The sequence below is a fragment of the Bos grunniens genome, chromosome 11 (genome assembly GCF_055505025.1).
Source record: "Bos grunniens cultivar Pamir isolate PY7600 chromosome 11, Bosgru_T2T1.0, whole genome shotgun sequence".
Taxonomy (NCBI): domain Eukaryota; kingdom Metazoa; phylum Chordata; class Mammalia; order Artiodactyla; family Bovidae; genus Bos; species Bos grunniens.
This window is the reverse complement of record NC_141175.1, coordinates 37,082,580-37,096,579: the sequence shown is the minus strand read 5'-3', so window position 1 is coordinate 37,096,579 and position 14,000 is coordinate 37,082,580. Positions and strand designations below refer to the sequence as shown.

The window sequence follows — 14,000 nt, the reverse complement described above, 5'->3', positions numbered from 1 at the left end:
ACCATTAACAACTAGAACAATAAAGATTATGTAGATATATATAAAAATATGAAAAGCAAATTCAAGAAAACAAAAATTGAACTGTAAGTTTGACTGCATTATGATTATCTGTGAGAAGTTATATGTGTGGATATAGGAAGGACTGAAAAAAAATCAAAAACCAAAACATATTTATCAGTGCAGACTATGAATTATTTTTCAAATTTGTTTGTGTCACTAAAGTCACAATAACATTGTTCAATGAATGAACTATATAGTTCTCATCCTCCTTGCTTTTTTTAATTAACTAAATCATTTGAGAGAAGCAAAACTAAATTTAAAGCAATGACTGGATACAATCAAAGTCCAAAGTGTGCGCCATATACATGCTAACCTTCCTGTTTAGAATCTCATGCTAATCAAAATAGTGATAGGATTCTCCTCAGATCCTCACATATAATTATAAGGCTTAACTAAAAATAAACATCTAAGGAAGAATTATTTTTAAACAGAAGAGTAATGAATTTCTAGATAAACATAACCCATTTTGTTTACCCACAATTTCTCCTAAAACTCCACTACAATTTTAATAAGAAATAAAAACATAAACACTAAAGAAAAAATAAAATTTAAAAAAAAGAGAAAAAACACTAAAGCTTCCAAAGAAGTTTCCAAAAATAGGGAAAAGGAAAAAGCAGAAGACTCTGAAACTTGTAAACAGCAACATGGAATCTCAAGATAAGAGCTGGCAAAGTACTGCCCGAGAGCCAGGTCCTCCCTGCCGCCTACTTCTGTAATGTTCTGTTGGAACACAGCCACACCCATTTGTTTACATATTGTCTATGCCTGCTTATTCACTACAATAGGAGAGCTGAAGAGTTGCAACAAGAGACTGTATGGCCCATCAGTTCAGTTCACTCGTGTCAAACTCTATGTGACCCCCATGGACTGCAGCATACCAGGCCTCCCTGTCCATCACCAAGTCCCGGAGCTTGCTCAAACTCATGTCTATCCAATCGGAGATACCTTCCAACCATCTCATCCTCTCTCGTCCCCTTCTCCTGCCTTCAATCTTTCCCAGCATCAGGGTCTTTTCAAAGGAGTCAGTTCTTCACATCTGGTGGCCAAAGTATTGGAGCTTCAGCTTCAACATCAGTCCTTCTAATGAACACCCAGAACTGATCTCCTTTAGGATGCACTGGTTGGATCTCCTTGCAGTCCAAGGGACTCTCAAGAGTCTTCTCCAACACCACAGTTCAAAAGCACCAAATCTGCGGTGCTCAGTTTTCCTTATAGTCCAACTCTCACATACATGAGAACTGGAAAAATCATAGCTTTGACTATACTGACCTTTGTTGGCAAAGTAATTAATGTCTCTGCTTTTTAATATGCTGTCTAGGTTGATGAGCTGTGGTGTTGGAGAAGACTCTTAAGAGTCCCTTGGACTGCAAGGAGTGTCCAACCAGTCCATCCTAAAGGAGATCAGTTCTGGGTGTTCATTGGAAGGACTGATGCTGAAGATGAAACTCCAATATTTTGGCCACCTCATGCAAAGAGCTGACTCATTGGAAAAGACCCTGATGCTGGGAAGGATTGGGGGCAGGAGGAGAAGGGGACGACAGAGGATGAAATGGCTGAATGACATCACCAACTCAATGGACATGAGTTTGGATAAACTCTGGGAGTTGGTGATGGACAGGGAGGCCTGGAGTGCTGCGATTCATGGGGTTGCAAAGAGTCGGACACAACTGAGCAACTGAACTGAACTGAACTGAACTAGGTTGATCACAGCTTTTCTTTCAAGGAGCAAGCATCTTTTAATTTCATGGCTGCAGTCACCATCTGCAGTGATTTTGGAGCCCAAGAAAATAAAGTCTGTCACTGTTTCCCCATCTATTTGCCATGAAGTGATGGGACTGGATGCCATGATCTTAGTTTTCTGAATGTTGAGTTTTAAGCCAGCTTAACACCTAAAATATGGCCCATAACTCTTTGTGAGCCCATAGACTGTAGCCTACCAGGCTTCTCCATCCATGGGATTTTCCAGGCAAGAATACTGGAGTGGGTTGCCATTTCCTTCTCCAAAATTATTTACTACCTGGCCCTTAACAGAAAACATTTGCCAAATTGCATTAGACAATAGTGTATCACCTTCCAAATACTGAAAGAATGTGAATTTCAACCTATTCCTGATCCCACTAAATTATCATATGAAGTGTAAGGGTAGAAATAAACATTTCTGGAATGGAAACTCTCAAAAAATTTACTTCCCATGAATCCTCTATGAAAAAGCTACTGAAGGATGTGATCCACCAAAACAAAGAAGTCAACCAAAAAAAAAAAAAACAAACAAAACTGACTCAGAATAGTGAGAATATCAAATCTTTCTCTTCATAGTATGAAGTCAATAGATGTCTAAAATTGGAAAGATTTCTATAAATATATTAGTCAAAATATTAAATGAACATCAGAAGATAACAGCTAAAGAAGTAAAAAACATTCTTGCCTCTAAAGAATGGGACTTGGAGTGAGGAAGTACAAGCCAGGGGAGGGTTTCATTATTGTTTTACAACACAATTTGACTAATTAAACTAGGCATTTGTGTTTACTTTGGTAATTATTAAAAGGAATAAAAACAGTTGTATCAAATAGTAAAAATAATTATAAAATTTTCATAATTGCCTAAACTTAGAAGCAACCAAGATATCTTTAGTAGGTGAATGGAGAAATAATGGAAGTCTGTGATACCTTCAGACCATGGGAGTATTATTCAGTGCTAAAAAGACATGAACTATCAAGCAATGAAGAGATAAAAATGCAAATTACTAAGTGAAAGAAGCCAATATTAAAAGGCTACATACTGTATGATTCCAGCTCTATGACCTTCTAGAAAAGACAAAACTGTGAAGACAGTAAAACAATCATTGATTGTCAGGGGCCTGGGGGCAGTGGGGGGAGGGTGGCTGAATAGGTGGAGCACACAGGATCTTGAGGGAAGTGAAAATACTCTATAATATGGCATTGGTGGACACATGCCATTATATATTTGTCCAGACTCACAGAATACACAGCATGAAGAGTGCATATTAAGGCAAACTATGGTCTTTGAGTGATTATGATGTGTTCATATAGATTCAACAATTGCAAGGAATGTACCCTCTGGTGAAGGGATGTTGATGAAAGGGGAAGCCGTGCATGTATGGGGCAGGAGGTTTACAGGAAATCTCTATACCGTCCTCTCAATTTTGCTATGAACCTAAGACTGCTCTAAAAAAAAAATCTTTTAAAAAATTGTTATAAAATTTCTTTTTTTCATTTTTTTTTCATTTTTTAAAATATAAATTTATTTATTTTAATTGGAGGTTAATTACTTTACAATATTGTATTGGTTTTGCCATACATCAACATGAATCCACCACAGGTATACACGTATTCCCCATCCTGAACTCCCCTCCCTCCTCCCTCCCCGTAGGGCCAAAGAACTAAATAGACATTTCTCCAAAGAAGATAAAATTTCTATAATTAAAAAATCTAATATGTGCTAGAATTAACAGATCAATGGAACAAAACAATCCTGAAACAGACTGCAGCATTTAGAACTTAATTCATATTAAAGGAAGCACAACAAGTCAAAGGGAAAAGGATAGATTTAGGGAGAAGGGGAAAAAAAACCTGTTGCTGAGAAACCTTTGGCTTCTGCTTCATCAGGGGGTGCTCCACCTCTCCTGCTCCCCACACCTCAAGTAGTTTAGCAAAGACTGGGCTCAGACTGCTGAGCTGGCTCAGCAGGAAGGACTATGCCCATTTCTGTATAATCCAACATATGACCCTTGCCCCCCAACTTGCCATTGAAATATGGAAAGGGGAATGGAGGAAGGGTCCTTGGGGATCCACCTCTGTCCTAATCATGCATGCCTCTCCTTGGGATGATGGGGTTAGGGAGGCCACACACACTCTGCTACAGTCTAAGCCTCTCCCAGGGCTTTGATCTACATCGGCTCTCTCTGCTGCTAATGGTTTTGGTCTTGCCCTTAGTCTGCTGGACAGTTGCCAAAATTAGCTAATAGAGGAAAATTAAATTCTTAACCTCATACAACTAACCAAATAAACTCCAAATTAATTGCCTAACACAGTATTTAAGAATAAACACATTCAAAAGAATAAAATATATAACCTATAATGAATTCTTGGATTCGGAAGAATGACCAACCTTAGCATAAAAGCAATTTTAAGAAATTATAAAGGAAAAGTCTTTTTTAACTGCATAAAATTACATGTCCAAAAACACTGCAGATGGAGTTCAAAGGAAAATGACAAACTAGGCCAAGTATCTGTAGTAAATACAAAGGCTTAACATCCTAAACATGCATTTATATTTTAAAAACTATTGTCAGTTTAAATAACACTAATATCCCAATTTTTTAATGGGCAAACAATATGAGTAATTATTTCTTGGGAATTACCAAGACAATACAAAAAATACATGTGCTATAACAGAACATTTTAGACATTCCACTTCACCACAATCAAGAGAAATATGAATTCAAACAATTTTCACCTATCAAATTAGAAAAATTAAAGGAAATGGAATCATATAAAAAATCATACTTTCAAAAAATATTTAAAGATTTACAGAAATTCTAATAGGATGTCAGTTAAAAATGCAGACTATCTACTTATAATCCAAATTTTGTGGGAAAAAATAAACAGAATACATATACAGGCAATTTTACATTTTTTCCTCCTTTTTTTATGTTTTTTAAATCTAACATCATGGACATTTTTTATAAAGAAAAATTTTAATAGAGCCAAAAATGAGGCTCCAGCTTAAGTGTATGATGAAAGGAAACTGGTGAGTTTCCCAAATGGCCAGGCTCCAAAACAAAAACACTCCAAGCCACACTGCACCCTTGGCACAGAGGCCATGTCGTGACCTTGGACATGGCGTTAGAGACGGCAGCTACTATCATACCTTCTGTCCTGCAGTAACAACACAACCCCCCATTTGATACATTTACAACAGGTAGCAGGTAGTTAACATTTTTCGGGTGCTTACAGGGAACCAAGCACTTTTCTAGGTGCTTTCTATATTTATCAATACATTTAACTCTCACATGAACTCTGTAGGTTTGTTATCCTCAATTTACAGAAGAAAACTGAGGTGACACAAGAAGAGAAAGAAGGTCCCATAGCCAGTAGAGAGAACAGCTGATTCACACCCCAGCCATCAGGCTCCAAAGCCTGTACTCTTCAAACACTACCCTGTTCTGCCTCCCTATCAAGCTGCAAGATGAAATACTGTGCAAACAGGGAAATTAATGTTCTGGGAAAATATTCTCAACATAGTAAGTGACAAAAGCAATTAGAAATCTATGTGTCAGAGTGTGTGTGTGAGAGAGAGAGAAAGCAGCAGAGAAAATAAAATTAAGCAAACATTTCTCAGAAACAATCATTCCAGCTCAGAAGCACAGTAATAAAGTTGGCCTCACTTGCTTTTCTAATTTTTCAAGTTCTTCAGCCTCTAGAGTACTGTAGTTCTTTGGTAATAAAGAATAAAAGCCCTTCTTCAGTCCTGATACCACCACCAGCGGGATTCAGGAAGGTCCACAGAGCTGGGTGCACTCCTAGTAAGACATACTCTATCAGTCACAAGACTGCTCAGTAAGAAAAGGGCAGACTCTTCATTCATTTATAACCAGAGAGAATGCTTTATTTAAAAATAATGAAAAGGGGTGAGATATATGAAAAGAGTAACATGGAAACTTACATTACTATATGTAAAATAGATAGCCAACGGGAATTTGCTGTATGGCTCAGGAAACTCGAACAGGGGCTCTGTACCAGTCTAAAGGGGTGGGATGGGGTGGGAGACGGGAGGGAGGCTCAAAAGGGAGGGGTTATATGTATACCTATGGTTAATTCATGTTGAGGTTTGACAGAAAACAACAAAATTCTGTATAGCATTATCCTTCAATTAAAAAATAAACTAAAAAAAGAAAAGAAAAAGTCTATGAAATAGTTGAAATGGGTCATTAAACGCTGTGCCTCAGCATTATGGATCAAATTCAACCATAAAAAAAATTTTTTTTAATCAAAGAGTAAAACTGTATTACTTTAAATTAATTCTCATCAAATTAGGCAGTATCTACCGTACCATATTTGGGGGCACATTTAAAGTACTGGACTTTCCCAACACTTCCATTGTTTTTTCCTTCTGGTTCATTCAACTCAATGCCAGCCCACTGTCCGCTTGCAAATTCAGTTGTTCCACAAAATCTCAATGTTCCAACCTAAAGAAATATAAATCAGGGTAACTTTTGAGTATTACTTGTAATCCCAAATTTTCTACTCTTGTAACTTTATCACAGAAGTCTTCAAAAAGCACTCACTCAAAGCAGACTTCAGAAGAAGGAAAATATTACCAGGGATAAAAACAGACACAAATAATGATAAAAGAGTTGATGGACCAAGAAGGTATAAGAATCCTTAATCTATATGCACTCAACAACTAAGGCAGGAACAGTGAGAGTCCCGTTTGCTGCATTTTCATACAGTAGTAACTTGTAACTACCGGGGAAGAGGGAGCTGCAAGGGGAAACCTGCAGACTGGAAGCCTGTAAATTCACTCAGCCCCTCCAATTTTCTCCCATTTAAATACAGATGCCTTCATTATTCAGTTTGACTAATAGTTTATATTCTTAAGTTATACTTTATAGTAACCGTGCATCTAAATCTCATGTTTTCCATTAAGTATCTTTCTACCTACACATTGAACTTAAAAACAAAGCAAAAAAACACCCCAAGCCACACCACACCCTTGGCACATAAGCCACGTAGTGACCTTGGACATGGCTTTAGAGACGGCAGCTACTATCATACCTTCTGTCCTGCAATAACAACACGATCCCCTAGCTTCAGGCCAAGTGACGTCAGCATCGCCTTGCTAGTAACACGATCGTAATTTGGAAGCAAGGGCTTTGAGAGATCATATGACAGAGGCGCTGCGTCCAGCAGCATCTGCTTGATTTCCTTAGCAGTGGCCGCAGCATCAGCCATTTCCAAGGGCATCTCAACCGGGTCTGGAACAACGTCAGCGGGGATCTGCCCTTTGTCATTCTACAGATAAAGAGAAACTTTTCAATTCATATCAGCTCAGAGCTCTACATGGCCACCTAAAAGTATTCTGGGAAAAAACTTAAGTTAAATTGATCATTTATTTATTCAAAATTATTCACTAAACACCTACTACCTGCCCATTCTAAGTGCTAAAGACACACACAGTGAAGAAATCAATAGCTCCACTCTCAAAAAGCACACAGCCTAGTGAGGGGCAGACTATAATCACATAAATAAAATGTATGGTGTATCAAAGGGTGAAAAGTGGCAGAGAGAAGAACAGGCAGAGAAGAGGAACATGGATACGGGGGCAGAGAAGGCCTTGGTGCTGAGCGGCACTGGTGCAGAGGCCTAGGGAAGTGAACATGGGGCAGCTTAGCTGGTGGGGATGGCAGTCCAGGCTGAGGGAAGAGCAGGAGCTCAGGCTGTTAGTGGGTGGCGTGCCTGGAGAAGGCACCTCTGGAGATACAAGTCACAGGACTGCCTGGCTTCCCAACCCTGGACCCGACACTCCTACCGGTCTCCTGAGCCTCCCCCTAGACTCCATGACCTTGACCCACCCTGCCCACTCATGGTGCGACTCAGATTTCAAGAACAGAATCCATAGTTTCAACACTTCTAAAATTGGGGCTGGGATTTATCCTGCAGCAAAAAAAAAAAAAAACGTCAGTCACAGGGCCCACTAACATTTGCACGGTGTTTATAGAAGCAAAACTCTATCCCATAGATTCTCACTTGGTTATCACATCAAGAAAAAGCTTGTGAATCACGGAGGTAAAAATCCTTGCCTGTTACAAATTTGTTTTTATTGCAGCAGGAGGGACCAACTAAACAAGTAAAATATTACTACCATTTCCAGTTTGCCAATTAGGAGACTTAGGCAAGGAGAGATGACTGAGTGATCGCTCTGCGTCATTCATCTCCATGATTACTGCAGAGACGGCATTCAGTCAGCCCACACTCACTGCAGCAACCGCTGGACTCTCAGCTCTTCTCCTGCTCCATGCCGTCCTTCCCTCGAACAAACCCTCTTTCTTCTAGGCTCCCTAACCAAAAACTCAGATTTTATCAGAAAGATTTCAGACTGTAATCTTCTCTTAATGAGATGAACCAAGATTCTTTGGCTCAGAAACCTTTTTCCCTTTTCTTCCCCTCTGATAATTATCTTCAAATGACCCATGTGGATAAAAGAATGAGGCTTTTAGAACACTTAGTTTGCAAGGGCTTCACATTTTTTTTTTAATTTTTTTAATTTTTTTTAATTTTATTTAACTTTACAATATTATATTGGTTTTGCCATATATCAAAATGAATCTGCCACAGGTATACATGTGTTCCCCATCCTGAACCCTCCTCCCTCCTCCCTCCCCATACCATCCCTCTGGGTCGTCCCAGTGCACCAGCCCTAAGCATCCAGTATCGTGCATCGAACCTGGACTGGCGACTCGTTTCATATATGATATTATACCTATTTCAATGCCATTCTCCCAAATCATCCCACCCTCTCCCTCTCCCACAGAGTCCAAAAGACTGTTCTATACATCAGTGTCTCTTTTGCTGTCTCGTATACAGGGTTATTGTTACCATCTTTCTAAATTCCATATATATGCATTAGTATACTGTATTGGTGTTTTTCTTTCTGGCTTACTTCACTCTGTATATTAGGTTCCAGTTTCATCCACCTCATTAGAACTGATTCAAATGTATTCTTTTTAATGGCTGAGTAATACTCCATTGTGTATATGTACCACAGCTTTCTTATCCATAGCCAGGACATGGAAGCAACCTAGATGTCCATCAGCAGACGAATGGATAAGAAAGCTGTGGTACATTTTTATTTTAAAATTCAAGTCAGTTTGGTTCTAAGTAAAAATACGGTAGGAAGACATGTTATCAAATTTGGGGGATGGTGATGAACTATTTTGATCCCCAATTTTAAAGTACAAAATATAAAGAAAATTATCTATAGTGCTAATATGTACTCTTGAGAAAAAGAAAGAAGGGAAAAAAACTTTTTTAAAATCAACAAGCCTGTTCTGTTAAGTGATAGGCTACTTTTACAATGAATATTTTACTTCAGATTTTTAAGTCCTCACCTTTCTAGAGTAAGTCACACACTTCTATTAATTCCTACATAAAATTTAGCAACTAAAACTTCAGTCTTTAAAAAATACTAAATACTAATAAAATAATAATGATGTCATGTTAACATAAGAAGACTTGTTCATGATGATAGAATTTCACTTTTTTCTAAAGTAGGGGCTAAGTTAGGGTCTGATCCAAGGGCTACTGCTGACCCACATGTAGATATCTTTAAGTATTAACTACCAAAAGTGGGTAAAATCTATGAATTACTTTGGGCTTGAATTGGTAATTTACCTCCGTGACATACCTCACTGCATCTTACTAGATTCAAAATACTCGCTCCATTAATGGGGTCTTGCCAAGAGTTGCACTAGCAAAAGCAAGCACCTATCACCTTCACACTCCGATCAACTCCTGGCCTTTGTGCAGGCTGCTCTTTCTGCCTAACGGGCCTTTCTCAACTCCCTCCTGTACCTGGTTAATTCTCAACTCTGTTTAAGTATTCGAGTTTACCTATGCCAGGAAGCAGGCTTCCTAAGGCTTGGACAGACTCCCCTCCCATGGAACCCCATGACACTCTGTGCCACACCCCGCCCGTCTCCCATCCTAACACACTCAACTTGACACCCTAGAGTAAATCTGCCTGCTCTCTTGTTTGTCCCCTCCTCTAGATGATATTCTATTTGAGGACAGAGACACATTTATTGTCCCAGTGCCATATGTATTGTCCCAGACGCATGTATTCTCCCAGTGCCTAATAAACAATAGGGTACGAAGGATGGAGGGAGGGAAGGAGGAACAGAGGGGTTGATGGGGTTAAACAGAAAGAAAAGTGGCAAAGAACTGGGGAGGGAAGGCAAAACAGGAAAGCAAGGAAAAGAGAAGGGGAGGAGGCTTTTGCTAGCACTGCCCACTGCTGCCACTTCAAGAGAATGCACAGACCCAGTGAAGAATCCCTGCCAGAGCAAGTCACTGCTAGTAATGCAACAGAAAAGAACACGAAGAGCCACTTTGGTGAAGACAATAAAATACGACTTGAAGTTTATGAAGTTCGGTCTTGTGTGTTAACTTTGTAAGTATGTAACTTGATCGTGAAAAAATAAATTTTTCCTTTAAGTCAATTTTAAAGGTTTACTCCATTCTTAAATAGGCCTTTTTTAGACTGTCTGAAATAAAACTTCTTTCCAAAAGAATTTAAAATATGGTTTAATGCAGAAATATATAAACTTTAATATATGCATTTTTATTTACTAGCTAAAGGCTTTATAAATAAACCAAAAGTCTAAATGAAAGATACTTTTAAACTCAAAGATGATAAACTCTAAAGAACATTTTATTTAGCTGAATGAAAGTAAGGCTAGTAGAGCTTATCGATATAAAAGGACTGAAATTCACTGCTATGCCTTAAACTTATTTGAGATAAAAGTTTATCATTAGTACTGTTTATATGCAGCACAAAAAAATATAAATTATTTACTCATATAAGAGTTCCACAACAGCATCCAGATTCAACTCTTTCCTGGGAGATAATGTGGGATGTTTTAATATTTTTCACTTTTAATTTAACCTCTTACCCTAAATGCAGGATTTGCTCCATGCTCCAATAAGCATTTCACAGTGCCTGCACACAAGTTATATGCAGCGATATGCAGAGCTGTTCCAAAATTAAAGTCACTGCAAGTGGCATCCACATCTGTAATTGAACATCACAAGTATATTAACAAAATTTTTAGTTAATCTATTAAAATGTGAAAAGAGGCAGGTTGGGTTGGATTTATTTGGGGGAATAGGGGTATAAGCTATTGACAAGACTTAGACCAACCCACTAGAAGGACCATTCTCACAATGGAATAAAATCTGCATATTACAATCTGGTTAACTAATTTTTTCCTTAGTATAATAAAATTTCACTATCAAATGGACTCATGTTATCATGGGTTTTCTAACCATCACAAACTAAAGTATACTTAAAAGCAATTAATGGCAATAATTCGTATTTGTAAAAGTAACTGTCTTAACACACTCTTTCACTAAACCTCTTGGATATTTGCCACAACAATGATAATGTAGCAGGGTTTAGATCAGTGACTAGCAAACCACGGCTCATGGCCAAATCCAACTCATCGTGTTTTCATAAATAAAGTTTTATTGGAACACAGCCACTTGCATTCATTTATATATTCTCTGTGGCTGCTTTCACACCTCTCTGTAGAATCAAGTAGTTTCAACAGGGACCATGTGGTCCACAAAGCCTAAAATATTTACTATCTGCCTCTTCATAGAAAAAAGAAGGTAAAACAATGGAGACTTCTCAAACCCGGAATAAATTAAAGTGTAATTAAACATATGCTACATGCTGTATTCATTCACAATACTTTATGATGAATTTGGATTTCACAGGAAGAATGAGAATCTTGCAATTCTAAGAACATTTTAAGAACTTGCAACAAATCATCAGGATGCTATACACAGACACTAGATATACTCCAGATTCGGATATCCCATTTCGACTGTTTTTTATAACATGGGTTTAATATTATGGTTCTGCTAATCCTACCTGAATCAAACAACCGCTTCACCACCTTACATGCCCTACCCACACTGTAAACAAACCAAGACACACTCAGAACACTGTCCTGAGTTATGAAAGACACTGTACCATCAAGAGAGGCTTTCTTCCTAACATTATTCAAAACGTGAAAACACAAAAAGGGAAAGAAGAGCTGGACAACTATATGAAGCAGAGTTTGGGAAATTTACTGAATCTCTAAAACAAGTCTTCTACAAATGGAGGAAACACCGCATACGATCTTCAACATAAAGTAATACTACTGCACTTGTTGTCATTTTTTCTCTAAAGAAAACTGCCCACTGAAAAGAACCACGACTGCGATTTAGACATTCTGATGTTCATTTCTGGGACATCAAGCACCATCAAGACAAGAAGAAAAAAAATGAAAATCTATCCTTTAATGGAATCACAGAATTTCAGAACTGAATACCACCTAAAATAAATATTCTTCATGATTTCAGCGCTCAGCTCTGAAGGTTTTATTGCTCTAAATTTCTAGCTACCCAAATAAGACAAAAGAACTATACATAGATTCAACTACACTTTATAAAATCCATGTTCTACTGGGGAATGTGCAGAGATATAAAAAAATGAGATAACACTTTATTTTGTATGTCTCTGTACTAAATCTTTTGTGAAAAGATAGTAACTAAACTTCAATTTACAAAATTCAAACTATTTCTGAAAAATAAAATGGGATTGGAAGTCATATGGAACAAGATGGATCACAAGTAAAAATATCTTTGAGTTATAATTTTTCTGCCATCAAATAATGTGTTCAATTAATAACATCCAGTGGTGATCTTGTAGTACTTGCCTTTTGGTTTAGATGTCTTCAAAATCACTCTTATAAGCTCAGGAACATCAAAATAAGCAGCATAATGCAAGGCATTCATGTTTGTCCATCGACTCCGCAAACTAACATCTGCTCCCAGATCAATAAGCTGAGTTGCAAATTTTACCGCTGTATCAACATCACCTAGAAAAGGTTTTCTAAATTACTTTCCTTCAATACAAATGTTAAGTTCCAATGCATGCCATCTACTACCTCATCTAAAAAGCCAAGGCAAACAGCACACTGAATATACACTTACAACTCAAAACCTGTCACTTTTACAAGAAATTTATTCTTTCTAACAAAATAATCATACTCAAGGATATTGATAAACACATAGCTGTAAAGATGTTCATCACAGCACTTTTTATTATGAATAAAATTGTGAAACAACCTAAAAGTACAATAATAAGACACTGGTTAAATAAATTATGAGACATCCATATAATGGAATACTATAGAGCATTAAAACCAGTGTGCCAGACCCCTGCTGCTCAGAGTGCGCTCTGTGGACCACTGCCAGTCCCAAACTGTAATTTGCACTTCCGATAACGTTTCTCTTTTTCCCTGTGTAATCATTTCCTCTGAATATATTAACTGAAATGCAATTTTATGCTTTTGAAAAATACTTGGGCTTGTATTTTATATGTCTTTAATTTCATTTTTCTATTACAAGGTCATTTTTATTTTATTTTACAAAAGTATCAGTCCATGATGGACTGCAGAAAGAAAAAGCAGAAGAGTCCTTCATCATCAATAGTTTAAGAAGCACTGTCTCAGACTATTGAAACAGGTATAGGTATTCACAATTTATCATTAAAAGGCAATGGTATAGCACAAAGAAAGTGAAAGTGAAGTTGCTCAGTCATGTCCGACTCTTTGTGACCCCATGGACTGTAGCCTACCAGGCTCCTCCCTCCATGGGATTCTCCAGGCAAGAGTACTGGAGTGGGTTGCCATTTCCTTCTCCACGGGATATTCCCAACCCAGGGATCGAACCTGGGTCTCCCGAATTCCAGGCCGACGCTTTAACCTCTGAGCCACTAGGTATAGCACAGGAGAATACCAATTTTGGAAACTGCACATATGTATGTAGGAACAGACCTTAGACAGACATAAAGACCAAGGTCTGTAGGGAGCGGGATGCCTGGAAAAAAGCATGGACTGTTAAACCTTGCTATAAACCCTCAGGAAGGTTCTAGGTGTTACTAATTACTTTCACCTAGCAAGCAGGCAGGCATGAAGCCTGTTCCAGAAAAGCTGGGAGGTACCAGGAGACTATAAAGACTCCCTCAAGAAAAGGGAGGAACAGGAACAAGGTGTGTGCAGGACCTAACTGAATCCTCGCCTATTCAAGGAATATTATCATCATCACCTAGGTGCCCTTGCAGGGACTCTGGTTGACATAAACAT

The 14,000-nt window shown here is 38.0% G+C and overlaps 1 protein-coding gene across 9 annotated transcripts in view; it reads right to left on the bottom strand.

Annotated features, from left to right (window-relative positions):
- Positions 1-14,000, bottom strand: part of CLIP4 (CAP-Gly domain containing linker protein family member 4) — a 65,141-nt gene that overhangs the window by 38,833 nt on the left and 12,308 nt on the right. For all 9 annotated transcript variants that reach the window (XR_015135835.1, XR_015135838.1, XR_015135836.1 and 6 more), the window contains exons 5-8: positions 12,570-12,731; positions 10,755-10,873; positions 6,859-7,095; positions 6,134-6,269 (exon numbers count right to left, since the gene is read on the bottom strand). Coding sequence is in view for 4 of the 9 variants with exons in the window: in XM_086323610.1 (XP_086179736.1) it covers positions 6,134-6,269; positions 6,859-7,095; positions 10,755-10,873; positions 12,570-12,731 (654 nt within the window). In the remaining 5 variants the exon portion in view is untranslated. The remainder of the gene's footprint in view (positions 1-6,133; positions 6,270-6,858; positions 7,096-10,754; positions 10,874-12,569; positions 12,732-14,000) is intronic.